The 27,559-nt window shown below is 46.2% G+C and overlaps 1 protein-coding gene across 4 annotated transcripts in view; it reads right to left on the minus strand.

The window, feature by feature from the left end:
• Window positions 1-27,559, minus strand: part of LOC139542558 (signal peptide, CUB and EGF-like domain-containing protein 3) — a 104,631-nt gene that overhangs the window by 21,466 nt on the left and 55,606 nt on the right. For 2 of the 4 annotated variants that reach the window (XM_071348134.1, XM_071348133.1), the window contains exons 5-9: window positions 22,062-22,208; window positions 21,124-21,240; window positions 16,014-16,061; window positions 12,244-12,360; window positions 10,136-10,258 (exon numbers count right to left, since the gene is read on the minus strand). In XM_071348134.1, coding sequence (XP_071204235.1) covers window positions 10,136-10,258; window positions 12,244-12,360; window positions 16,014-16,061; window positions 21,124-21,240; window positions 22,062-22,208 — 552 coding nt within the window. The remainder of the gene's footprint in view (window positions 1-10,135; window positions 10,259-12,243; window positions 12,361-16,013; window positions 16,062-21,123; window positions 21,241-22,061; window positions 22,209-27,559) is intronic. The other 2 variants (XM_071348137.1, XM_071348135.1) reach the window with 1 other exon arrangement.

Here is a 27,559-nt window from a genome sequence, read left to right on the forward strand (position 1 = left end):
GTAGTGTAGTGTAGTGTGGTGTGGTGCATTGTAGTGTAGTGTAGTGTGGTGTGGTATAGTGTGGTGTGGTGTAGTGTGTTGTAGTGTGATGTAGTGTGGTGTGGTGTAGTGTAGTGTGGTGTGGTGTAGTGTAGTGTGTTGTAGTGTAGTGTGGTGTGGTGTAGTGTGTTGTAGTGTGGTGTGGTGTGGTGCATTGTAGTGTAGTGTAGTGTGGTGTGGTATAGTGTGGTGTGGTGTAGTGTGTTGTAGTGTGTTGTAGTGTGGTGTGGTGTAGTGTAGTGTGGTGTGGTGTAGTGTAGTGTGTTGTAGTGTAGTGTGGTGTGGTGTAGTGTGTTGTAGTGTGGTGTGGTGTGTTGTAGTGTAGTGTGGTGTGGTGTAGTGTAGTGTAGTGTGGTGTAGTGTAGTGTAGTGTGGTGTAGTGTGGTGTAGTGTAGTGTGGTGTGGTGTGGTGTGGTGTGGTGTGGTGTAGTGTAGTGTGGTGTAGTGTAGTGCAGTGTAGTGCAGTGTACTGTAGTGTGGTGTGTTGTAGTGTAGTCTGGTGTAGTGCAGTGTACTGTAGTGTGGTGTGTAGTGTGGTGTAGTGTGGTGTGGTGTAGTGTAGTGTGTTGTAGGGTGGTGTAGTGTGGTGTGGTGTAGTGGAGTGTGGTATAGTGTAGTGTGTTGTAGTGTGGTGTAGTGTAGTGTGGTGTAGTGTAGTGTGGTGTGATATAGTGTAGTGTGGTATAGTGTAGTGTAGTGTGGTATAGTGTGGTGTAGTGTAGTGTGGTGTGGTGTAGTGTGGTTTAGTGTAATGTAGTGTGGTGTGTTGTAGTGTAGTACGGTGTAGTATAGTGTGGTGTGTTGTAGTGTGTTGTAGTATAGTGTGGTGTGGTGTAGTGTGTTGTAGTGTGGTGTGGTGTAGTGTAGTGTGGTGTGGTGTAGTGTAGTGTGGTGTGGTGGTGTGGTGTAGTGCATTGTAGTGTAGTGTAGTGTGGTGTGGTGCATTGTAGTGTAGTGTAGTGTGGTGTGGTATAGTGTGGTGTGTTGTAGTGTGTTGTAGTATAGTGTGGTGTGGTGTAGTGTGTTGTAGTGTGTTGTGGTGTGGTGTAGTGTAGTGTGGTGTGGTGTAGTGTAGTGTGTTGTAGTGTAGTGTGGTGTGGTGTAGTGTGTTGTAGTGTAGTGTGGTGTGGTGTGGTGTAGTGTAGTGTAGTGGAGTGTGGTATAGTGTAGTGTGTTGTAGTGTAGTGTGGTGTGGTGTGGTGTAGTGTAGTGTGGTGTAGTGTAGTGTGGTGTAGTGTAGTGTGGTGTAGTGTGGTGTAGTGTAGTGTGGTGTGGTGTGGTGTAGTGTAGTGCGGTGTAGTGTAGTGCAGTGTAGTGCAGTGTACTGTAGTGTGGTGTGTTGTAGTGCAGTGTGGTGTAGTGCAGTGTACTGTAGTGTGGTGTGTTGTAGTGTAGTGTAGTGTGGTGTAGTGTGGTGTGGTGTAGTGTAGTGTGGTGTTGTAGTGTAGTATAGTGTAATGTGGTGTAGTGTCGTGTGGTGTGGTGTACTGTAGTGTGGTGTAGTGTAGTGTGGTGTAGTGTACTGTAGTGTAATGTGGTATGGTGTAGTGTGTTGTAGTGTGGTGTGGTGTGGTATAGTGTAGTGTGGTGTGGTGTGGTGTAGGTGTGGTGTAGTGTAGTGTGGTGTGGTGTGGTGTAGTGTAGTGTGGTGTAGTGTAGTGTGGTGTGGTGTGGTGTGGTGTAGTGTAGTGTGGTGTAGTGTAGTGCAGTGTGTTGTGGTGTGGTGTAGTGTAGTGTAGTGCAGTGTACTGTAGTGTGGTGTGTTGTAGTGTAGTGTGGTGTAGTGCAGTGTACTGTAGTGTGGTGTGTTGTAGTGTAGTGTAGTGTGGTGTAATGTGGTGTGGTGTAGTGTGGTGTAATGTGGTGTGGTGTAGTGGAGTGTGGTATAGTGTAGTGTGGTGTAGTGTGGTGTAGTGTAGTGTGGTGTAGTGTAGTGTGGTGTGGTATAGTGTAGTGTGGTATAGTGTAGTGTAGTGTGGTATAGTGTGGTGTAGTGTAGTGTGGTGTGGTGTAGTGTGGTGTAGTGTGGTGTAGTGTACTGTAGTGTGGTGTGTTGTAGTGTGGTGTGGTGTGGTGTAGTGTGGTATAGTGTAGTGTAGTGTGTTGTAGTGTAGTGTGGTGTTGTAGTGTAGTATAGTGTAATGTGGTGTAGTGTCGTGTGGTGTGGTGTACTGTAGTGTGGTGTAGTGTAGTGTAATGTGGTATGGTGTAGTGTGTTGTAGTGTAGTGTGGTGTGGTGTGGTATAGTGTAGTGTAGTGTGGTGTAGTGTGGTGTAGTGTGGTGTAGTGTAGTGTGGTGTAGTGTAGTGTGGTGTAGTGTAGTGTAGTGTGGTACGGTGTAGTGTGGTATGGTGTAGTGTAGTGTAGCGTGGTGTAATGTAGTGTGGTGTGGTATAGTGTAGTGTGGTATGGTGTAGTGTAGTGTGGTGTGGTGTGGGGTGGTGTGGTGTAGTGTAGTGTGGTGTAGTGTGGTGTGGTGTCGGTGTAGTGTGGTGCAGTGTGGTGCGGTGTAGTGTGGTGTAGTGTGCTGCAGTGTGGTGTGGTGTAGTGTGGTGTGGTGTGGTGTGGTGTAGTGTAGCGTGGTGTAGTGTAGTGTGGTGTGGTGTAGTGTGGTGTAGTGTAGCGTGGTGTAGTGTAGTGTGGTGTGGTGTAGTGTGGTGTGGTATGGTGTAATGTAGCGTAGCGTGGTGTAGTGTAGCGTGGTGTGGTGTAGGTTAGTGTAGTGTAGTGTGGTATGGTGTAGTGTAGTGTGGTGTGGTATGGTGTAGTGTAGCGTGGTGTAGTGTAGTGTGGTGTGGTGTAGTGTGGTGTGGTATGGTGTAATGTAGTGTAGCCTGGTGTAGTGTAGCGTGGTGTAGTGTAGTGTGGTGTGGTGTAGTGTGGTGTGGTGTAGGTTAGTGTAGTGTGGTATGGTGTAGTGTAGTGTGGTGTGGTATGGTGTAATGTAGTGTAGCCTGGTGTAGTGTAGCGTGGTGTAGTGTAGTGTAGTGTGGTGTGGTGTAGGTTAGTGTAGTGTGGTATGGTGTAGTGTAGTATGTTGTGGTATGGTGTAATGTAGTGTAGCGTGGTGTAGTGTAGTGTGGTGTGGTGTAGGTTAGTGTAGTGTGGTGTGGTGTGGTGTAGCGTGGTGTAGTGTAGTGTGGTGTGGTGTGGGTGTAGTGTAGTGTGGTGTGGTGTGGTGTGGTGTGGTGTAGTGTGGTGTAGTGTAGTGTGGTGTGGTGTAGTGTAGTGTAGTGTGATGTGGTTTGATGTAGGGTGGTGTGGTGTAGTGTGGTGTGGTGTCGGTGTAGTGTGGTGCAGTGTGGTGCGGTGTAGTGTGGTGTAGTGTGCTGCAGTGTGGTGTGGTGTAGTGTGGTGTGGTGTAGTGTGGTGTAGTGTAGTGTGGTGTAGTGTAGCGTGGTGTAGTGTAGTGTGGTGTGGTGTAGTGTGGTGTGGTGTAGTGTAGCGTGGTGTAGTGTAGTGTGTTGTGTTGTAGTGTAGTGTGGTGTAGTGTGTTGTGTTGTAGTGTAGTGTGGTGTAGTGTGGTGTAGTGTAGTGTGGTGTGCTGTAGTGTGTTGTAGTGTGGTGTAGTGTGGTGTAGTGTAGTGTGGTGTGGTGGTGTGGTGTAGTGCATTGTAGTGTAGTGTAGTGTGGTGTGGTGCATTGTAGTGTAGTGTAGTGTGGTGTGGTATAGTGTGGTGTGTTGTAGTGTGTTGTAGTATAGTGTGGTGTGGTGTAGTGTGTTGTAGTGTGTTGTAGTGTGGTGTGGTGTAGTGTAGTGTGGTGTGGTGTAGTGTAGTGTGTTGTAGTGTAGTGTGGTGTGGTGTAGTGTGTTGTAGTGTGGTGTGTTGTAGTGTAGTGTGGTGTGGTGTAGTGTAGTGTAGTGTGGTGTAGTGTAGTGTAGTGTGGTGTAGTGTAGTGTGGTGTAGTGTAGTGTGGTGTGGTGTGGTGTGGTGTGGTGTAGTGTAGTGTAGTGTGGTGTAGTGTAGTGCAGTGTAGTGCAGTGTACTGTAGTGTGGTGTGTTGTAGTGTAGTGTAGTGTGGTGTAGTGTGTTGTGGTGTGGTGTTGTGTGGTGGGGTGTGGTATAGTGTGGTGTGGTGTAGTGTGTTGTGTTGTAGTGTAGTGTGGTGTAGTGTGTTGTGTTGTAGTGTAGTGTGGTGTAGTGTAGTGTGGTGTGCTGTAGTGTGTTGTAGTGTGGTGTAGTGTGGTGTAGTGTAGTGTGGTGTGGTGGTGTGGTGTGGTGTAGTGCATTGTAGTGTAGTGTAGTGTGGTGTGGTGCATTGTAGTGTAGTGTAGTGTGGTGTGGTATAGTGTGGTGTAGTGTGTTGTAGTGTGTTGTAGTGTGGTGTGGTGTAGTGTAGTGTGGTGTGGTGTAGTGTAGTGTGTTGTAGTGTAGTGTGGTGTGGTGTAGTGTGTTGTAGTGTGGTGTGGTGTGGTGCATTGTAGTGTAGTGTAGTGTGGTGTGGTATAGTGTGGTGTGGTGTAGTGTGTTGTAGTGTAGTGCAGTGTAGTGCAGTGTACTGTGGTGTGTTGTAGTGTAGTCTGGTGTAGTGCAGTGTACTGTAGTGTGGTGTGTAGTGTGGTGTAGTGCGGTGTAGTGTAGTGTGTTGTAGGGTGGTGTAGTGTGGTGTGGTGTAGTGGAGTGTGGTATAGTGTAGTGTGTTGTAGTGTGGTGTGGTGTGTTGTAGTGTAGTGTGGTGTGGTGTAGTGTAGTGTAGTGTAGTGTGGTGTAGTGTAGTGTGGTGTAGTGTAGTGTAGTGTGGTGTGGTGTGGTGTGGTGTGGTGTGGTGTGGTGTAGTGTGGTGTAGTGTAGTGCAGTGTAGTGCAGTGTACTGTAGTGTGGTGTGTTGTAGTGTAGTGTAGTGTGGTGTAGTGTGTTGTGGTGTGGTGTTGTGTGGTGGGGTGTGGTATAGTGTGGTGTGGTGTAGTGTGTTGTGTTGTAGTGTAGTGTGGTGTAGTGTGTTGTGTTGTAGTGTAGTGTGGTGTAGTGTGGTGTAGTGTAGTGTGGTGTGCTGTAGTGTGTTGTAGTGTGGTGTAGTGTAGTGTGGTGTGGTGGTGTGGTGTAGTGCATTGTAGTGTAGTGTAGTGTGGTGTGGTGCATTGTAGTGTAGTGTAGTGTGGTGTGGTATAGTGTGGTGTGGTGTAGTGTGTTGTAGTGTGTTGTAGTGTGGTGTGGTGTAGTGTAGTGTGGTGTGGTGTAGTGTAGTGTGTTGTAGTGTAGTGTGGTGTGGTGTAGTGTGTTGTAGTGTGGTGCATTGTAGTGTAGTGTAGTGTGGTGTGGTATAGTGTGGTGTGGTGTGTTGTAGTGTGTTGTAGTGTGGTGTGGTGTAGTGTAGTGTGGTGTGGTGTAGTGTAGTGTGTTGTAGTGTAGTGTGGTGTGGTGTAGTGTGTTGTAGTGTGGTGTGGTGTGTTGTAGTGTAGTGTGGTGTGGTGTAGTGTAGTGTAGTGTGATGTAGTGTAGTGTAGTGTGGTGTAGTGTAGTGTGGTGTAGTGTAGTGTGGTGTGGTGTGGTGTGGTGTGGTGTGGTGTAGTGTAGTGTGGTGTAGTGTAGTGCAGTGTAGTGCAGTGTACTGTAGTGTGGTGTGTTGTAGTGTAGTCTGGTGTAGTGCAGTGTACTGTAGTGTGGTGTGTAGTGTGGTGTAGTGTGGTGTGGTGTAGTGTAGTGTGTTGTAGGGTGGTGTAGTGTGGTGTGGTGTAGTGGAGTGTGGTATAGTGTAGTGTGTTGTAGTGTGGTGTAGTGTAGTGTGGTGTAGTGTAGTGTGGTGTGATATAGTGTAGTGTGGTATAGTGTAGTGTAGTGTGGTATAGTGTGGTGTAGTGTAGTGTGGTGTGGTGTAGTGTGGTGTAGTGTAATGTAGTGTGGTGTGTTGTAGTGTAGTACGGTGTAGTATAGTGTGGTGTGTTGTAGTGTGTTGTAGTATAGTGTGGTGTGGTGTAGTGTGTTGTAGTGTGGTGTGGTGTAGTGTAGTGTGGTGTGGTGTAGTGTAGTGTGGTGTGGTGGTGTGGTGTAGTGCATTGTAGTGTAGTGTAGTGTGGTGTGGTGCATTGTAGTGTAGTGTAGTGTGGTGTGGTATAGTGTGGTGTGTTGTAGTGTGTTGTAGTATAGTGTGGTGTGGTGTAGTGTGTTGTAGTGTGTTGTGGTGTGGTGTAGTGTAGTGTGGTGTGGTGTGGTGTAGTGTAGTGTGTTGTAGTGTAGTGTGGTGTGGTGTAGTGTGTTGTAGTGTAGTGTGGTGTGGTGTGGTGTAGTGTAGTGTAGTGGAGTGTGGTATAGTGTAGTGTGTTGTAGTGTAGTGTGGTGTGGTGTAGTGTAGTGTGGTGTAGTGTAGTGTAGTGTGGTGTAGTGTAGTGTGGTGTAGTGTGGTGTAGTGTAGTGTGGTGTGGTGTGGTGTAGTGTAGTGTGGTGTAGTGTAGTGCAGTGTAGTGCAGTGTACTGTAGTGTGGTGTGTTGTAGTGCAGTGTGGTGTAGTGCAGTGTACTGTAGTGTGGTGTGTTGTAGTGTAGTGTAGTGTGGTGTAGTGTGGTGTGGTGTAGTGTAGTGTGGTGTTGTAGTGTAGTATAGTGTAATGTGGTGTAGTGTCGTGTGGTGTGGTGTACTGTAGTGTGGTGTAGTGTAGTGTGGTGTAGTGTACTGTAGTGTAATGTGGTATGGTGTAGTGTGTTGTAGTGTGGTGTGGTGTGGTATAGTGTAGTGTGGTGTGGTGTGGTGTAGGTGTGGTGTAGTGTAGTGTGGTGTGGTGTGGTGTAGTGTAGTGTGGTGTAGTGTAGTGTGGTGTGGTGTGGTGTGGTGTAGTGTAGTGTGGTGTAGTGTAGTGCAGTGTGTTGTGGTGTGGTGTAGTGTAGTGTAGTGCACTGTAGTGTGGTGTGTTGTAGTGCAGTGTACTGTAGTGTGGTGTGTTGTAGTGTAGTGTAGTGTGGTGTAGTGTGGTGTAATGTGGTGTGGTGTAGTGTGGTGTAATGTGGTGTGGTGTAGTGGAGTGTGGTATAGTGTAGTGTGGTGTAGTGTGGTGTAGTGTAGTGTGGTGTAGTGTAGTGTGGTGTGGTATAGTGTAGTGTGGTATAGTGTAGTGTAGTGTGGTATAGTGTGGTGTAGTGTAGTGTGGTGTGGTGTAGTGTGGTGTAGTGTGGTGTAGTGTACTGTAGTGTGGTGTGTTGTGGTGTGGTGTGGTGTAGTGTGGTATAGTGTAGTGTAGTGTGTTGTAGTGTAGTGTGGTGTTGTAGTGTAGTATAGTGTAATGTGGTGTAGTGTCGTGTGGTGTGGTGTACTGTAGTGTGGTGTAGTGTAGTGTAATGTGGTATGGTGTAGTGTGTTGTAGTGTAGTGTGGTGTGGTGTGGTATAGTGTAGTGTAGTGTGGTGTAGTGTGGTGTAGTGTGGTGTAGTGTAGTGTGGTGTAGTGTAGTGTGGTGTAGTGTAGTGTAGTGTGGTACGGTGTAGTGTGGTATGGTGTAGTGTAGTGTAGCGTGGTGTAATGTAGTGTGGTGTGGTATAGTGTAGTGTGGTATGGTGTAGTGTAGTGTGGTGTGGTGTGGGGTGGTGTAGTGTAGTGTGGTGTAGTGTGGTGTGGTGTCGGTGTAGTGTGGTGCAGTGTGGTGCGGTGTAGTGTGGTGTAGTGTGCTGCAGTGTGGTGTGGTGTAGTGTGGTGTGGTGTAGTGTGGTGTGGTGTAGTGTAGCGTGGTGTAGTGTAGTGTGGTGTAGTGTAGCGTGGTGTAGTGTAGTGTGGTGTGGTGTAGTGTGGTGTGGTATGGTGTAATGTAGCGTAGCGTGGTGTAGTGTAGCGTGGTGTGGTGTAGGTTAGTGTAGTGTAGTGTGGTATGGTGTAGTGTAGTGTGGTGTGGTATGGTGTAGTGTAGCGTGGTGTAGTGTAGTGTGGTGTGGTGTAGTGTGGTGTGGTATGGTGTAATGTAGTGTAGCCTGGTGTAGTGTAGCGTGGTGTAGTGTAGTGTGGTGTGGTGTAGTGTGGTGTGGTGTAGGTTAGTGTAGTGTGGTATGGTGTAGTGTAGTGTGGTGTGGTATGGTGTAATGTAGTGTAGCCTGGTGTAGTGTAGCGTGGTGTAGTGTAGTGTAGTGTGGTGTGGTGTAGGTTAGTGTAGTGTGGTGTGGTGTGGTGTAGCGTGGTGTAGTGTAGTGTGGTGTGGTGTGGGTGTAGTGTAGTGTGGTGTGGTGTGGTGTGGTGTAGTGTGGTGTAGTGTAGTGTGGTGTGGTGTAGTGTAGTGTAGTGTGATGTGGTTTGATGTAGGGTGGTGTGGTGTAGTGTGGTGTGGTGTCGGTGTAGTGTGGTGCAGTGTGGTGCGGTGTAGTGTGGTGTAGTGTGCTGCAGTGTGGTGTGGTGTAGTGTGGTGTGGTGTAGTGTGGTGTAGTGTAGTGTGGTGTAGTGTAGCGTGGTGTAGTGTAGTGTGGTGTGGTGTAGTGTGGTGTGGTGTGGTGTAGTGTAGCGTGGTGTAGTGTAGTGTAGTGTGGTGTGGTGTAGTGTGGTGTGGTATGGTGTAATGTAGCGTAGCGTGGTGTAGTGTAGCGTGGTGTGGTGTAGGTTAGTGTAGTGTAGTGTGGTATGGTGTAGTGTAGTGTGGTGTGGTATGGTGTAGTGTAGCGTGGTGTAGTGTAGTGTGGTGTGGTGTAGTGTGGTGTGGTATGGTGTAATGTAGTGTAGCCTGGTGTAGTGTAGCGTGGTGTAGTGTAGTGTGGTGTGGTGTAGTGTGGTGTGGTTTAGGTTAGTGTAGTGTGGTATGGTGTAGTGTAGTGTGGTGTGGTATGGTGTAATGTAGTGTAGCCTGGTGTAGTGTAGCGTGGTGTAGTGTAGTGTAGTGTGGTGTGGTGTAGGTTAGTGTAGTGTGGTATGGTGTAGTGTAGTATGGTGTAATGTAGTGTAGCGTGGTGTAGTGTAGCGTGGTGTGGTGTAGGTTAGTGTAGTGCGGTGTGGTGTGGTGTAGTGTAGCGTGGTGTAGTGTAGTGTGGTGTGGTGTGGGTGTAGTGTAGTGTGGTGTGGTGTGGTGTAGTGTGGTGTGGTGTGGTGTAGTGTAGTGTAGTGTGATGTGGTTTGATGTAGGGTGGTGTGGTGTAGTGTAGTGTAGTGTGGTGTGGTGCAGCATAGCACAGGGGTGTCGCAGAGGATGTTGGCTTGACAACACCTCACTCAACTGGAGGCCAGTTTTATCAACACCCTTACTCTGCAGACAAAACAAACTGTTCCTAACAATCTCAACACTGTTCCCAAGTAGCCCCACTCACATACAACACAACATCACCCTCCTCCTCTCAGCTTGGAATATTCCCAAGACCATGTGACTGAGTTGGTTGTTGGGAAGTGCTACAGGAACATTAAAGATGTGTTTTCAATTCTCCCTTGGGTCATATTGTTTGTGTTAAATGTGAGAGGCCTTGGCTAAAAGCATCTGCCAAATGACAGCATTATCTAGATAGATTCCAAATGAGGAGAGAAAGAGCTGACCCCCAAATAGTCAGATTGATGTACCTTTACACGTTCTCAACTTCAATTACAGAAACAGTTAGTCTCTTTACAGTGAGTTGGACAGCATACACTTTAAATGCCCATACTTGTCATAGATGTGCATGCTTAGGATGATGTGTTTCAATGTTGAGCCCATGGCATGTCACTGATATGTACCAGCCTTGATACTGATTGACCACATCAATACACTCATTTCCATAGTTCCATAGTTCTTGCCTTGGCTTCTCTTCCCAGCAGTGCCAGATGTTTGGGAGGGAGATGGTTTGCCCAAGTCAAGACCCAGAGGTTTTTTAGACTTAGAGCACTTATTCCACACCTGTAGTAGTAGGCCTGCATGGCAAACTGTTTATTTGTTCTGTGGGTGGCTCCCCTGGCTCCCGCTGAACTACGGCTACCGCCAAATCTTAGAAACAAACAAGCTAGAGAGAGGCCTGGTTTGGCAGCTCCTCTCAGCAAGCTGAAGCCAAAACAATTAGGGAGGAGTAAGACGACTTATTATTATCACGACAATGCTATTACCTTCCCATTCACCTCAGTAACAGGGTGAATAAACAACCTGCCTAACTCATAACCACCTAAATCTATGTCATTAGGTGAAGGGCACACAGAACAGGCGGTAGCCGATGATTGGTTGGGGGGGTGGGTTCCTACCTTGGCAAGTCCTCTCATTGGTCAGCAGCTTGTAGCCCTTCTTGCAGCTGCACTCGAAGCTGCCCACTGTGTTCCGACACACGTGGTCACATCCCCCGTTGTTCAGGCGGCACTCGTCAATGTCTGAGGACAGAAAACACATACAGCAGAGAACTCACTCCAACGCACAGACAGGAAGAGAGAGAAAGAACAAGAGAAGGTGCAGTAGAGAGGGTGAGGGCAAGAGAGAGAGAGCGAGAGAGAGAGAGAGAGAGAGAGAGAGAGAGAGAGAGAGAGAGAGAGAGAGAGAGAGAGAGAGAGAGAGAGAGAGAGAGAGAGAGAGAGAGAGAGAGAGAGAGAAAGAGAGAGAGAGAGAGAGAGAGAGAGAGAGAGAGAGAAAGACAGAAAGAAGAAAGAAAGAAAGAAAGAAAGAAAGAAAGAAAAGAAAGAAAGAGAGAGGAAGAAAGAGAGAGGAAGAAAGAGATAGAGGGCAAGGATGTGGTGTGCGTTTGAGGGCTGAAATATGTATGTGTGATGGATGACTCTGGGGCCTAGCAGTCGGGGTGTTAAGTAGAGTACGATGATCCACACGGCTGACTGGAGACCCATCCCAGAGAGAGAAGAGAGAGATGCACAGGGAAAGTGCATCAGGGATTTCTCCTTAGATCTGGGACGGGTATGATCTGGGTCTGTATGTGTTTAGAATAGATCACAGCTCTTACAGACAGCAAGGGGAGAACTATGTCTCAGCAGCACAGCCCCACCACAGCTCGACCATTCTTTTCATCGTCAATAACAAATCAATACATTATATGGCTCACCCGGGCTTTGATCGGGACTTGGACTGGCAGGTTCGATCAGACTAACTCTGAATCATCATTGTAAATGAAGCATCCGTCTCTTGAGGGACAGTTTAGTACATCATCTGGTTAAAATAAATGCATCAGAAATTGAATAAAATAATAATTCTCTCCTGTCTCTCTCTTCATCTCTCCCCCCTGAGAGGTCCCTTGCCCGCAGCGGGCCCCTGTTTTCTCTTGCCAGTGCTGTCTGAGGTTGTTTTCCTTTTCTTTCCTCTCAAACCAAACTAATAAACCCAATGTACTTTTATCAGAGTTGATAGCGTAACGTTATAAGTACTGAAGGGGAAGCAGACTCCTATTCTAGGCTTTTTGGCAGCATCAACAGTCTTGAGTTTCTCCACAGAGCTCTTCTCTCTCTCTCTCTCTTTGTTATTATCTCCTTGAAATGTACTCCTAATCTAAACCGTTCATACTCCCATGCTCTTGTTTGTATAAATTAAGAACAGCTTTTGATAAGTTGTGAGGATATCAAGCTATTTGTATTTGACAGCAACAACATATGGGTAGCTTGACAAATGGATTTGCTGCCAAAGCAGTACCCAGAACAGCAGGGTCATTCGAATATATACAGTATTGAAGTGTTGGCATCATTAGACCTCAACTCTCCACTCCATCCCAATGTAAGAGCTGTGACAGAGGCAGAGGCTTTCGATGAGACAGAGGGGATGAGGCAGAGCAGGGTGGCAAGGCGCCACTGGGGAACCAGACAGCAGCAGTCCTACACGCCTCAACGAGCCCAAAATGCATCTCTGATTAGAGTGTCAGGTCCCTGCTCTCCATGGCCACTGTGTGTGTGTGTGTGTGTGTGTGTGTGTGTGTGTGTGTGTGTGTGTGTGTGTGTGTGTGTGTGTGTGTGTGTGTGTGTGTGTGTGTGTGTGTGTGTGTGTGTGTGTGTGTGTGTGTGTGTGTGTGTGGGGTGGGTGGGCAGTAAAAACTTAGGAACCAGACAGATAGACCAAAAGGAAACACTACAAAGGATGAGTGGATAGTTTAGGAAGGAAAATAATGATTGACAGGATTAACTGGTACTGTAACAGGGTGGAGCTTGGGTGACTGACAGAATGCTATGCTTTAGAACATGAAGGACAACGTGTGGGACAACGTTAAGTCTAGTGATAACACATTGTATGTGTGAGAGGTTGGGAGACTGTATGATTGACAATGTGAAAGGGGTGGAGATAATGTAATTGACGGGTGGATAGTTGCTGTTTGAGAGGATGAGAGGTGAGAGTGGGAGACTGGCTTTATGTATGTGTGTTAGGTTACCTTTGCAGGTCTTGCGGTCTGGCTGGAGAGTAAAGCCAACAGGACAGCTGCAGCGCACTCCGGTCACCGCGTCATGACACGTGCTGTCACAGCCACCGTTGTTCACTGCACACGTCTCTGCAGAGAGAAACACACATGCAGTACATCACAGTTAGACACACACTCCGGGATCTATAGGTGGTGGAACTGGTCCCAAAACCGGATGTTTTTCATTATCCTTTCAAAAATATGTCTATTATAGAATGCAGTTCCAAAAAGGATAATACAAAGACAGAGAAGAGACAGGAAAGTGCTTCAGTAGTTTGCTCCTGTGTGGAACAAGGGAAGTGAACAAGAGAGCACAGTTAGATAATGCAACACATGATGCTATGAATGATAGAGGATCAGAGTACTAAGAGCATAGTGTCACGACATAAACAAATGAGTGTCTGCACACGTGGATGTTTGGCTGCTTTTGGGACAAGGTGAGTTAAACTCCCCCCACCCCCATTCCTCCCCCAACTTCCTCACAGGACATCAACCAACTCCTCTCATGAGGCCGGCAGCTCTTCCTCCAGACAGTTGAGGTCAAAATCATTTTTTTTTACCCTGGCTTTGACAAGAGCTTCCAGGCATTTTGGGATAAAAAAGCAATTTCACCGGGCCAGTCCGTGCGTTAGCCTGATTGATTTGAAGAATGGAGGTCATTTAGTCAGGGAAGGGAGGGTAGTCCAGCTCCTCTCTAGACACTGACACATTTCACAGAGAAGACTGACTTTTAACAAAAAGCAGAAGAGAAGAAATTTGTTAGCACTTTAAAGAGCTTGGTGTCCGTCTGCGAGCAGTAACAGGCTTTTGGCAGCCATCGCCAAAAGCTTCAAACACTCTGGAGAAATAACACCATTAAAAAACAAAACCTGATCTACTCGGGGAAATCACGATACCTTGCTACAAGGGCATCTGGTCACTCTTAGAGAAGCACATAGCATCACTTTTCCTCTAATAAGCTGAGGGATACCAGTCGGCAGTTATTTCACAAACTAGGTCTATTAAATACCCAAGAGCCTATCTCATAAAGTGCACCAGAACAGCTGGTCTGGCCGTGGGCTTCACCGCAGACTGCTGAGAGGGTTGAAACTGGTATGGAGAGGGCTTCTCACACGTGGCACCACAGATGAAGCACAGCTGCCCCAGTCTCCACAGAGAATAACTGGATCTCTGTGGGGAATACCTAAGCTAACATGAAACTGTGCTGCAGGGAGCAGCCATGATGGGGCAGACCAAACCCTTTTGATACACATCAACTCTACTGCAAGTCATAGATCAAGGAATGCTATTTAGGTGGGAGAAAGTGTTTAAGTGTTTATTGCTTGTTTCACATCTGGAAGACAGTGTCATCACGGCGACACTGTGACAGAGATCCCAAGCAGTTTGGTGCTGGTATGGGCCTGGGGCTGGCTCTGGCTGTAACTTAAAGATCATGACTCAGCCATCCTGTGGAAGTCCATGGGTGCTGCGCTGGGGTAGAGAGAGAGAGCATTCCTAGCGAACCACGGTGGTGCTGTGCGGGGGAGAGTGGCACAGCCAGTGTGTTTGTCCAAGTCGCACACTGTCTGTGAGGCACTGAGAGTTGGCAGACAGGGTGATGCAGCACTGTCACGACATGCCTCCAAAACGCTAAGAGAGGCAGTATCACACCAAACACTAATGATCATGAGGGTAGAGAAATATTTATGATGATTATGGCTTGCCAAAAAGGAAGAGGGAGACACGCTCTGGTATGTGTGTGGGTTGTGTTTTCTGGATGCAGGATGCAGACCAGCCACGTCCACACTCAGTGTATTGGGTTATATGGGCAGACTTTTGTAAATATTCACAATATGAAGGCTCTGATATGTACGGTGTTGATTTGTATCAGTTCCATATGTTGATGTAATGTACAGTTCACCTATCTCCCAGAAGCAATAACAAAGCTTTGTCATTTGACTTTACACCTACGTGGTGATAAGCTTTGGTTGTTTGCCAAGGGGCGACATACCTCTTGCTGGCTGCCAATAAAATACATTTGATTTTGGGAGGAAATTGGCTGTTACCACCAATTGGATAGTTGAACCAAAGATTCTATAAGCATTAAAAATGAGAAATCAGCATTGAGTTATATATGGTTTATTTGAACAACGACAAAGAAACACAGACACACACACACACACACACACACACACACACACACACACACACACACACACACACACACACACACACACACACACACACACACACACACACACACACACACACACACACACATACTCCTCCAAATCCAAGCCTCTGAGTTCACCTAGCAGCAGACATGCAGTTAGAATTGGGTTATTCTGAAAATAGTGCACAAAAAGGTTATTTCAGACGGAAGAAAAATGATGTAGGGAATGCTTTTTCAATAATAAAAAAAACAATAGGACGATAACAACCCCTGAAAATGGTTTGCAAATTTCCTTTACTGCTGTAGCTTTGAAAGCAACCCCAAGAGCGAGCTTTTGTCAGACTTGGCTGTATGGATTTCTGGGCTCATTAAGCAATGCTCTTTGAGCTCAGTTTGAGCTGACTGAAACCTCAGCAGAAAGCATGAGCCACCATGGTAACTCACTCACAATGATCTACCCCCCCCCTCTCTCTCTCTCTCCCCCTCTCTCCCTCTCTCTCCCTGTCACTCTCTCCCTCCTCCTCTCCCGCTCTCTCTCCCTCTCTCTCTCCCTCTCTCTTCCTCTCACTCTCTCTCTGCTTATTTTTCTTGTCACTTCTGTCAGATCATAACAGCATAATTTATACAGCAAAAAAAAATATTCTCCAATCATATTGATCATAATATTGAGCTTGATAGAGAGAGTGACTGTTGTACACTCTACACCCAATCTTAAATGTTAAGCGTAATCTTGAAAAACATCAAACCTGTAATGTACATTTCTCCAAGTGGAAGAATACGTGAAACATTAGAACAGAGAGGTATTCTATGTTCAGTCTATTGTGTGGCTGAGTGTCAAGTCATGGCCGTGCCTCTGGCTCCCTCTCAAGCACTAACACTCTGTGAAAGCATTCCAAAACCGGCCACAGATAGGTGCCCGGCACAGCACAGGGCTTAATTCTCTTCCTAGCAGTTGTATCAAAACACAAATAAACATCAGGGCCCTTGGCTTGGCCTGTTTCTAAAGAGCCATCACAGTAATTGGAAGAGAGAGGTTGAGGACTTTGAGTCGGGCTATTCACTTAGCCTAGCTTTCACCAGCACATCCACATACAGCCATCAAAGGAGGCATAGAACGTTTATGAAAGGGTCAGACAGAACAGATTGGCCAGGGATTAACTCTAGGTAGGGAAGGGCTGCTCTATGATACAGATCCAGGAAGTCTATTCTAAAGCCTCTATATTGTAGCATTCAATACATCCCATATATCTCTTACCTGTCTTTCATTTTCATCATATTGTTTTGTGCTGGTAAGTTGAAGGCTTATTTTCCTAACAGCAGCTGTGTTTTGAAAAGGCGTGGTTTGACATGGGCAGCCACCATTGTTATTGAAAGGGCATTCACAGAAGGAAGAGGAAGGTGGGGAGGTGTCAAAGGTCAGGGGTCAGAGAGGGATGATGCCCCTTTGGGAGGGGTGCAATGTGTGTTAGGTTAGTTAGTTTCCCCCGGGTCGGTCGGCCTACACCCCACACCCACATGGAAGGACAGAGGGGCGCAGTCAGGAGGAGGGGGTCAGTGGAGCCCCCCAGAGAGGAGGAACAGAGATATTTACCATTGGGGAACAGCTGTGGGGCTGCCTGGTTCTGGAGACTCCTCTCCCCTGCACACACATACACATACATTGCAAAAATACTGCTTTAGTGCTCCATTTAGAAACATGCGCCGAACATCTGAGATGTCATCATGAGAATAATCCTCTATGTATATAATACCGTACTTTAGTGGTGTACTGTTCAATGGAATTGCCCCCATTTCTGGGTTCACTAAGCATATTCATGAAACACATAAGTCATCCATCTCTCCCAGATGAAACACTCAGAATCAATGCCCAGAGGAGTTGCAGAAAACCATTGATTTGTCACAAGGGCAAAACTATTGATAATAATTGTACTATTGATAACGAATGGATGGCTGGCCAGACAATGTTGTGTACATTCTAAATCAAAACAGAAAATGGCTATGATAGATAACTCGCTAGAACAAGAGGGTCACCTCTAATGACAAAGGCAGACAAAGGCAGAAACCCACACCATGCAATCATGCAGATACAAGAGCCACACGTTCAAGAAGGAGGCAGACTTGAGGTAAAGCCAAGTTAGTGCAAACTCTGCAAGCCATTATAGCAAGAGTCATATACAGTAGTTAGTGGTTAGTAAGAGAAGACAGGTCAGAGACGGACAGATTCACCATCATGCTTTGCTGCCAGGCATTCAGGGTTAAAAATAAGAAGTTGTGGCATCTCACAGCATGGTGCTACTGTTGTGTTATGTTGTGTGACACTCTACTCTCTTCAACATGCTTAGAACATGTATTCCTCTGGTGTCATTCAGGTGAATTAGGGATTACACATGTCACTCTCTGTTTTCATAGAAACGCATGAGAACCGGTGAGGATTATTTACCTCAGCGAGGAGACCGCACACACAGCATGCACTGTTTCCATCCTCTGTTGCCATAGATATGCCAATATTCTGTCATACTTTCCAGGTCTATACCCAAACAATTCGAACTTCTAATCTTAAAAATGAATCTCTCCAGAAATAAGTCTCTCACTGTTGCCTGCTATCGACCCCCCTCCGCTCCCAGCTGTGCCCTGGACACCATTCGGGCGCACCCGCCCGCCTGACTAGCATCACCACCCTGGACGGTTCCGACCTAGAATATGTGGACAACTATAAATACCTAGGTGTCTGGTTAGACTGTAAACTCTCCTTCCAGACTCATATTAAACATCTCCAATCCAAAATCAAATGTAGAATCGGCTTTCTATTTTGCAACAAAGCCTTCTTCACTCACGCCGCCAAACTTACCCGAGTAAAACTGACTCTCCTACCGATCCTCGACTTTGGCGATGTAATCTACAAAATAGCTTCCAATACTCTACTCAGCAAACTGGATGCAGTCTATCACAGTGCCATCTGTTTTGTTACCAAATCACCTTATACCACCCACCACTGCGACCTGTATGCTCTAGTCGGCTAGCCATCGCTACATATTCATCGCCAGACCCACTGGCTCCAGGTTATCTATAAGTCTATGCTAGGTAAAGCTCCGCCTTATCTCAGTTCACTGGTCACGATAATAACACCCACCCGTAGCACACGTTCCAGCAGGTATATCTCACTGATCATCCCCAAAGCCAACACCTCATTTGGCCGCCTTTCCTTCCAGTTCTCTGCTGCCAATGACTGGAACGAATTGCAAAAATCGCTGAAGTTGGAGACTTTTATTTCCCTCACCAACTTTAAACATCAGCTATCTGAGCAGCTAACCGATCGCTGCAGCTGTACATAGTCCCTCTGTAAATTGCCCACCCGATCTCCCTACCTCATCCCCATACTGTTTTTATTTTATTTACTTTTCTGCTCTTTTGCACACCAGTATCTCTACTTGCACATCATCATATGCTCATTTATCACTCCAGTGTTAATCTGCTAAATTGTAATTATTCGCTCCTATGGCCTATTTATTGCCTACCTCCTCATGCCTTTTGCACACACTGTATATAGACTTTCTTTTTTCTACAGTGTTATTGGCTTGTTTATTGTTTACTCCATGTGTAACTCTGTGTTGTTGTCTGTGTCACACTGCTTTGCTTTATCTTAGCCAGGTCGCAGTTGTAAATGAGAACTTGTTCTCAACTAGCTTACCTGGTTAAATAAAGGTGAAATAAAATGTTAAAAAAATTAAATATGACTGGGTAATTCCATGCCAGCATAGGCCGAAAATATTTTGGGTATCTCAGATTGTTTTACTCATTGAGGTGATGCTTCTTGACAGAAAGATAGAGCGCTGTCAAAAGTACTCCAACACACAACTACTATAAGAATGAATATGCAGTATGGACCACCCGTTAGTATATATGTGTGTGCGTGTGTGTGCATATGTGTGTGTGTGTATGTGTGTGTATATGTGTGTGTACCCAAAGGTGTAAAGTAATTAAGTAAAAATACTTTAAAGTACTACTTAAGTGATTTTTAGGGGTATCTGTACTTCACTATTTCTATTTTTTGACAACTTTTACTTTTACTCCGCTACATTCCTAACGAAAATAATGTACTTTTTACTCCATACATTTTCCCTGACACCCAAAAGTACCCATTAATTTTTGAATTCTTAGCAGGACAGGAAAATGGTCCAATTCACACAGTTATCAAGAGAACATCCCTGGTCATCCCTACTGCCACTGATCTGGCGGACTCACTAAAAATAAATACTTTGTATGTATGAGTGTTGTAGTGTGCCCCTGGCTATCAGTAAATTTAAAAAAAGAAAATTGTGCCATCTGGTTTGCTTAATATAAGAATATGAAAGGATTTATACTTTTACTTTTGATACTTAAGAATATTTTAGCAATTACATTGACTTTTGATACAAAAGTATATTTAAAACCAAACACTTTTAGACTTTTACTCAAGTAGTATTGTACTGGGTGACTTTCACTTTTACTTGAGTCATTTTCTATTAAGGTATCTTTACATTTACTCAAGTATGACAAGTATTTCCACCACTGTGTGTGTGTGTGTGTGGATGGCATAGTGTGACTCGCTCCTAAGATGATGCAGTTCCTGAGCATGTCTGCATCTGCCTGTTATTTGGAGGTTTATGACCTGCTGTACTAACAGCTTGAATACTTCCACATGATAGCTGCTCCTTTCTGTTTTGTTACGCTTCTTGCTTTAGAGAAACTTACTATATGTGCAAACACACTGGAGACCAGACGTAGAGGGAAGGTTACAGTGTGTTAATCCAACTTTAATGGAACGTTTGATTTGGTAATCTGATGAGTTTCCCTTACTGTAAATCAGATCATACATCACTTACTGAATGTGTGTGTGTGTGCTTATTTGCGTGTCTGTGACAGAGATGGGAATAAGTAAGCTATATGTTTAGATATATCGTACCATGCTAATTTGATGTGTGTGTTTTTCTCCATATAGGGGAGCTTTACTGATACGTACGTTTACAGCATGCAGAAGTAAATGTGTTGAGACTTGCCCTATAAACTCTAAACCCCCAACAATGCACTAAAAGTGACTGATAGGAAAGATGAAAGGCAAAATGTTTCAAATAGAAGAGGGCTATGCACTGCCCATTGAATGATGACTGAGTTTGGGTGGAGAGACTGAGACAACAGTATTAATGAAGATGTGGCACAGTGCATCACCACAATGAGTTAAAAAAAAAAACAACGAAATCAATAGACACTGTAGGACTACTATGGTCAACAATGGTTTAGTTGGTCCTGTTCCAGTGTTATTCATGGGACTGAGAGCATTGAAGTGGTAGTCACTGTTCAGTTCAACTACTATAGTTGAGTATATTGGGGATATATGAACAGAATACTCTAATTTACATAAAGGTTGCTTTGGTTGTTTTTCAGTTTTGAACCATCCTCCAATACGGCTATAAAAAAACCCTGTTGCATCCTTATTTGGTCACATTTTCACTGAGGCAATTCATTTTCACTGGGAGTCTCCATCTCCCAGTCTGTGCTGTCTGGCTGTCTTTAGTAATGTTAGTGCCTGGCTGAAGCAGTCCCAATCATCCTGTCAGTCAGCCCGCTGTGAGGGGCTCGTTTGGTGGTTTGTTTATTTTATTGTGGTTTTATTAACTAATAGTGCCTCTTGGAGAGATGGAGTGCATCAGCACCAAACCGCAGAGTGGGCTGCTACCACAACTCCCCGGCAATCCACCGTACCTCCAGAGCCTGTGGAGGGAAACCCAAGACCCTAACTGCCTGAGCTCTCCCTAATCTGTCACGTCAGGCGCAGATCTCTTCGGTCTTGGTAATGGTGGCTCAGACATCGAATTTGGCCACGGCAGACTTTGTGGCGTCCTGGCAGCCTCGCTAGAGTACGGTGGTAATGATAGGGTGGTTGACCAGGCCTTGACATGGGCCTGGATCTCATCAGCACCGTGGTGGAGGGGGGGGGGGGGGGGACTAGACACACTGAGCCAGCCAGACACAGCCTCGATTCACTTACAGAACAGCAAAAGCTGAACTAAAAATATACTATATATCCACCTGACAGAGAACACCTTTCAGTCCGGTTCAACGTGTCTCTTTCCATGGGTCATTCTACACAGCCTTGATTTAATTACTTCATGTCAACCATAGCAAACAACATTTACAAATGTCAATGAAGGTTTAGGTTGGGTTTGATTAGGTATACTTTCAGTGTAACATCATTGAGGAGTTGACCAAAGGCCTAAGAGAGTAGAGGAGCTGCGTCTGGCTACATGGGGTGGTGAAGCGGAAGCAGAGGAAGCACAGTGTCCAGCGAAGCAGGGAGAGAGGAAAGAGCAAAGCAAATGCAGCCAGAGAGAGAGAGAGAGAGAGAGAGAGAGAGAGAGAGAGAGAGAGAGAGAGAGAGAGAGAGAGAGAGAGAGAGAGAGAGAGAGAGAGAGAGAGAGAGAGAGAGAGAGAGAGAGAGAGAGAGAGAAAGTCACATCTGTAGGCTGCAGCAGAGAGGCACAGCTTTTGTCTTTGTGTGTAATAGCCAAAGCAGCAGAAGTCGACTCTTGGTGATGTAGATGCCTCTGGAACTACCTGGTAATATGTAAGGTTGTGGATATGATTGATAAAGTACATGTCATATTCTATCTCAGAGCACATCCTTCAGGTAGTTACCCCCCACAACCCGTCCAATGCTGACTCACCTACACATGTCTTTCCATCAGTGTGCAGGGCAAACTTCATGTGACACGCACATCTGGGGCCGTGGTCCGTCTCCTCACAGATGTGCTGGCAACCCCCGTTGCCATAGTTACAGGTCACTGTCAAGGAGCACACAGTTAGAGCAGAAGGAACATGCTGCACAGTCATCTGTGTGCTGTGACATCATCACCCTCTCAACCTCGGTGTGATGAAGACGTTTAGGCAGTCCTCCCATTTACACCTTGGTGTGAAGGAACTCACACCCCTAAACCATCACCTACTTATTGGAATGGAGCAGAACTGCAGAGTTCAGAGTTTTATTCTCACGGGACTCATATTGGAATGAGAGTACCGCTTTTTTAGTGTGTGTGTGTGTGCACGTGTGAGTGTGTTTGTGTTGTGTTGATTGTGTCGACATTAGCATTCTCAATACACATGCGATGTCAGACTGCCAAAGGGTGAGAGCCAAGGCTTCCTCCTCCATCCTGTCTGCACTCTACTACCCCCGCGCCTTTTGCCCTTTTCCTGGGCTGTCTCTTTTTTGGGGAATAACACTTCTCCAATCCTTACCCAAACACAGGCAAATCCCCCATCAGCCCCGGCCCCAGCCCTGACAGGATGAGCCTTGTTGCAAGGCAACAGGAAGTGTGTGCTGTCCATCACAATGGGTCTGTCTCACAGAAACCTGCTGACCGCTCCCTTAGTTACTCTACTTGTGTCAATTATCAGACGGTATAAATCATTTGGTGTGATAAACTGGCAGAATCACTTGGAAACAACAGGTTTCTGACGCTGTTTTAAAAATCTGTTGGATGCATCTATTGGAAGGTAGAATGAGCTGAATGTTCTGCTCCACCTTCCGTAATAATAAGTGATTTATATGGAGTCATACTATAATGACTCTGCTTCGTGTGTAGAGGGGAGCAGGGGGTCCACTTACACTTGCAGTCCCTCATGTTCCTGGTGAGCTGGAAGCCAGGCCTGCACTCGCAGGCGATGCCTCCCTTTGGTGTCTCCCGGCAGATGTGAGCACAGCCATGGTTCTTATCCATGCAGGTGGGGCCCTCCTTGGTGCCCTCTGATCGCACTGCAGGGAGAAGAGTGAGTTAGAGGTGACCTAATAGATTGTACTACTTACTACTTGTCCAGATGCCACGCCCACATAAGAGGAGGCTGGTGGGAGGAGATATAGGAGGACAGGCTCATTGTAATGGCTAGAATGGAACGGAGTCAATCATATGGTTTCCATATGTTTGATACTGTTCCATTTCTTCCATTCGAGCCAATACAATGAGCCCGTCCTCCTATAGCTCCTGCCACCAGCCTTCTCCCACCAAACACACCGACCCCCCCGCACACACCCACCCACACACACACCCACCCACCCGCACACCCACACACACACACACACACACACACACACACACACACACACACACACACACACACACACACACACACACACACACACACACACACACACACACACACACACACACACACACAGACTCCCTAACCCTGTCTGCTCCTGGTGACTGACATCCACAGTTGTCCCTGTTCCAAATGTCCAGTGTTGATGATATCCTGTTAGAACACACTGCATTGTGCCAGGCTATAAAAACTAGCCCGCCTAGAGAAAGGATTTAACTCCCACCAGGAGTTGATCCTGCAGTCCTGTAAGCTTAATTGAGGTAATCCCTAAAAGAAAAGAGGACACTAAGGAGACATTTAAACTTTCAAGCCACATTCTTCAAACTCAGAGGTGTGCTTGGAGAGGCCTAAAAAACACATAGCACATGTCAGAGGTTTACTACACTCTAACCACAATGCTTTGGTTCAGTTAAAATGGGTCCGTTTTCTGTGGATGCATGGACCCATTATTTGTCCAAACCCAACAAAGGGATGCTTTTGTTGGACTCCATTATATACAGCCATCTTACAATAGCTGAGTGTAGCTGAGTGTTTTAGGCATTCAAAGCTACATAGCATTTTGATCTCATGTATGTATATATAAATATAGGACAAAACACACGTCACGACAAGAGAGACAACACAACACTACATAAAGAGAGACCTAAGACAACAACATAGCATGGCAGCAACACATGGCAACACAGCATGGTAGCAACACAACATGACAACAACATGGTAGCAACACAACATGACAACAACATGGTAGCAACACAACATGGCAGCAGCACAACATGGTAGCAGCACAACATGACAACATAGCATGGCAGCAACACATGTCAACATAGCATGGTAGCAACACAACATGACAACAACATGGTAGCAACAAAACATGGTAGCAGCACAAAACATGGTACAGACATTATTGGGCATAGCCAACAGCACAAAGGGCAAGAAGGTAGAGACAATAATACATCACGCAAAGCAGCCACAACTGTCAGTAAGATGTCCATGATGGAGTCTTTGAAGGAAGAGATTAAGATAAAACTGTCCAGTTTGAGTGTTTGTTGCAGCTCGTTCCAGTCACTAGCTGCAGCGAACTGAAAAGACGAGCGACCCAGGGATGTGTGTGCTTTAGGGATCTTTAACAGAATGTGACTGGCAGAACGGGTGTTGTATGTGGAGGATGAGGGCTGCAGTAGATATCTCAGATAGGAGAGAGTTATGCTACTATGTATCAACTATGTATTATGTATTAACTATGTATTATGGATGACACCTTTATAGATCACAGGCAGAGATTTGACTCCATGCGATGTGAGACAATGTCACTATTACAGCTGTAGTGACAAGCCCCAAACCCACTATCTCATTAAAAACCAAACACATCTCTCATCCCCCACCCCTGTCCCTCCTCTACCTCTATGTGTTTAGAGGACACCAAATGGCACCCTATTCCATATTTAGGCCACCCATACAAAAATGTATGCACACACTACTGTAAGAAGCTTTGGATAAAGATGTCTGCTAATTGGTAATTATGTTATTATTATATATGACATGCTATAGAGGACTGCAATGTATCGTACATGGACAATCATTCTACAGTTTTCATGTGCGTGCCCTTAGGACATACTGTATGATGTGATGATGAGAAAATACTGTCAGTGTAAATGTGCTGACGAACCATGGCAAAGAGACAAGAGCTGAGCCTAGTTTTATCCTTAATGCCTTATTTATGTACTTTAACGCCTGCCTTCATAGCCTTCCATAATTACACCCTCTTGTTTTCCACGTGTCGTGCCAACAAACTGAACTGGCCCTTTTATTTAGTTTCACTTAGTTAGGGCTGATGTCAGAGAGACAGATATGTTTCCAGGTCCCTCTCTACTTTTTGTCTAGCTGAGGATGCAAGAATCAACAAGGGTGTTGATGGGTCGCATTAGTGCTGTCCATCACATAAAGTCTGTTAAGAGGTCTCACGATGTCAGGCTTCAGCCTTTCTGTCAGGCTTCCCAGCGTTTGCTTTCCTGATCCGTAAAAGGGGTGATGGCCCAGTCAGAAAGATGGGAGAGGCTGAGCAATCAGACACTGACTGCAAAAACAGACCGAGGACAGAGGGTCAACTCGGAACAAAAAACCCATTCCACCACCACAGCGGTTGAGACACATTAAGTACAGGGACGATGACTGGAGTCCACTGACCATATAACAACACACCCTCTTTAAGGTGCAGCAAACCTCAGGAGGTCAGTGCTGGGGAAACTCAAGCAGAAGTTGGAATTCAACAGTCCTTTCACACTGCTCCATGCCAAACCCAACACACAAGCAGATGGGAGGTGAACCCAACACACAGACAGACGGGAGGTGACCCCAACACACAGACAGACGGGAGGTGAACCCAACACACAGACAGACGGGAGGTGAACCCAACACACAGACAGACGGGAGGTGAACCCAACACACAGACAGACGGGAGGTGAACCCAACACACAGACAGACGGGAGGTGAACCCAACACACAGACAGACGGGAGGTGAACCCAACACACAGACAGACGGGAGGTGAACCCAACACACAGACAGACGGGAGGTGAACCCAACACACAGACAGACGGGAGGTGAGCCCAACACACATACAGACGGGAGGTGAACCCAACACACAGACAGACGGGAGGTGAACCCAACACACAGACAGACGGGAGGTGAACCCAACACACAGACAGACGGGAGGTGAACCCAACACACAGACAGACGGGAGGTGAACCCAACACACAGACAGACGGGAGGTGAACCCAACACACAGACAGACGGGAGGTGAACCCAACACACAGACAGACGGGAGGTGAACCCAACACACAGACAGACGTCTGTGAACACAGAGAGGGATAGAGTTTCCCACTTGGCAGCCCCTAAGAGACTCAAGATCACTTACCAGGGTCACAACGTGCATCCCCAATATCCCCCCACACTCTCCCCACCTATATGAGACCTATCTGACACCCCTCTCCCTTAATACCGCAGACCCATCCATCAATAGCGGGTCGGGCCAGGGCCAGAACCTTGGCCCTGTTCTCTCTGAGGACCTATAAAAGCCAAAGTGCTGACACAATGGCCCTTTTCTCCCTGGCCATGCTATGGAACCACCCACTGCAGTTCCCTTCAACTGGCTGCCAAATACCTACAGTTTTTATCATTACTACTACAGCTATTGTAATTTATGCGGGGTCTCTTGTCGAGAAATGAAATATAAATAAATAATAGGGATGCAGAAAGAAAAATGGCCCATCGCAAAGTAACTGGGAGAAGTGATGGAGGAAAATAAGGAACTGTGGCCTGCGAACACCAGCAGTCCACTGAAACAAAACCCATAAGACATAACTCTATGTGTTGAAACCAACACAAATATCACAGGGCACTTTATAGACGGATTGCTGGATAAGCAATATGGGTTAAAGTCATGGAGCCAGAGGGGAACCTTCCAAATGGTTACCAGGGGACAGACTAGACATTGGTTCTCACACTATTGAACACGGAGAGCGATCATTGAAAACCACTGACTGCAGTGGTGGAAAAAAGAACACCCGGCAATTAGCATAAAGAACAGTAAGAGAGAGAGAGAGAGAGAGAGAGAGAGAGAGAGAGAGAGAGAGAGAGAGAGAGAGAGAGAGAGAGAGAGAGAGAGAGAGAGAGAGAGAGAGAGAGAGAGAGAGAGAGAGAGAGAGAGAGAGAGAGAGAGAGAGAGAGAGAGAGAGAGAGAGAGAGAGAGACCTTTTCAACAGAAGCGACTTAGCCACAGCAGCAATATCCAACCAACCAGGTCGTGACCTGTACACCAGACAACTCAGGGACTACTGTACTGCAGTGCCACCGCAGCAGCCCAAAGCTAACAAATCTAGAACCACCATCTCCCTCTCTGCTCCAGACACAATAGTGTTCAGGCTCAAGGCTAATACTTTTAAAGCGCAGTGGAACAAAGTAAAAGATGCAAAACATTTCTCAAGAGCTTTCAATAATACATTCCTGTTCTGTGCATCTCTGACAATTACTGTACAGGGACACTTCCCTCCAAAGAAAAACTCCAATCTAAAGAGAGGACAGGATATAATGAACGGAGAAATAGCAATACACATGCTGCCCAGAGAACAGTTCTGTTTGTCTCAATGTTCATATCCAACCACAGTTACAGTCCTCTAATGCAGTCATTTATGTTCATCTGGAACTAAACACAATGTGCGTTTGGAGCGACCAGGCAATTAAAGTAGCATTCCTTCCTCTTAGATAATGGGCCGTTAAAAGTTTTTAACAGGAGGATAAAAATGTCAGCGCATGGAAAAGGCGGAGAGGAGCCGAAGAGAGAGGCGGGACCGAGCCAGGGTGCAGATGGGCCCGGGGAGCAACAGGGCATCCAGGGGTTCCACGTCGCGACCTAGCGCCGTCCCGACGGCAAGCGGATGCCCTCAAAGAGACAGCAGATCCAGCTCACTTAGCCAAGCACTACTGTTTGGGCCCTTCTGCCAACCGTTGGTTCCCTTCAACTCCCAAAGGCCCAGTTACAGCAGCAGCTTATTCACTTATTGGGAAGAGAGAGAGGGCATAAACAGTCCCAGACAGGGAAAGTGGCAGTTGATTGTGGAATTATATTTTCCCATAGGATACATCTGCATGTCTGTGGTTAGCATGAAAGGCACCTAAACTACCAACAAACCTAATGACATAATTTCTATAGTATGTTTCCAAAACAATACTTGCATAGTTTTCTAATGATCCTAACTATTGTATTGCTAAGTGGTTTAAATACTTTTGGTTTAAGAGACTAGATAAGACATGATTTTGAAGGCTTTTCTTACGTGCCTCTGCTTCTCTACCTGTGGGTGTATGGATTCTTTCTTGTTGCTGTTGTTGATGTTGTTGTGTGTGTGTGTGTTTGTGACTGCATCCATCTGTATGTGTGTCTATTCTGGAGCATTGCTGAGCAGGGTTTCCGTTAGGAAAATGTGGCACCGGACACCGTGACCTGGAAGATTTTC

This window comes from Salvelinus alpinus, chromosome 17 (assembly GCF_045679555.1).
Source record: "Salvelinus alpinus chromosome 17, SLU_Salpinus.1, whole genome shotgun sequence".
NCBI lineage: Eukaryota > Metazoa > Chordata > Actinopteri > Salmoniformes > Salmonidae > Salvelinus > Salvelinus alpinus.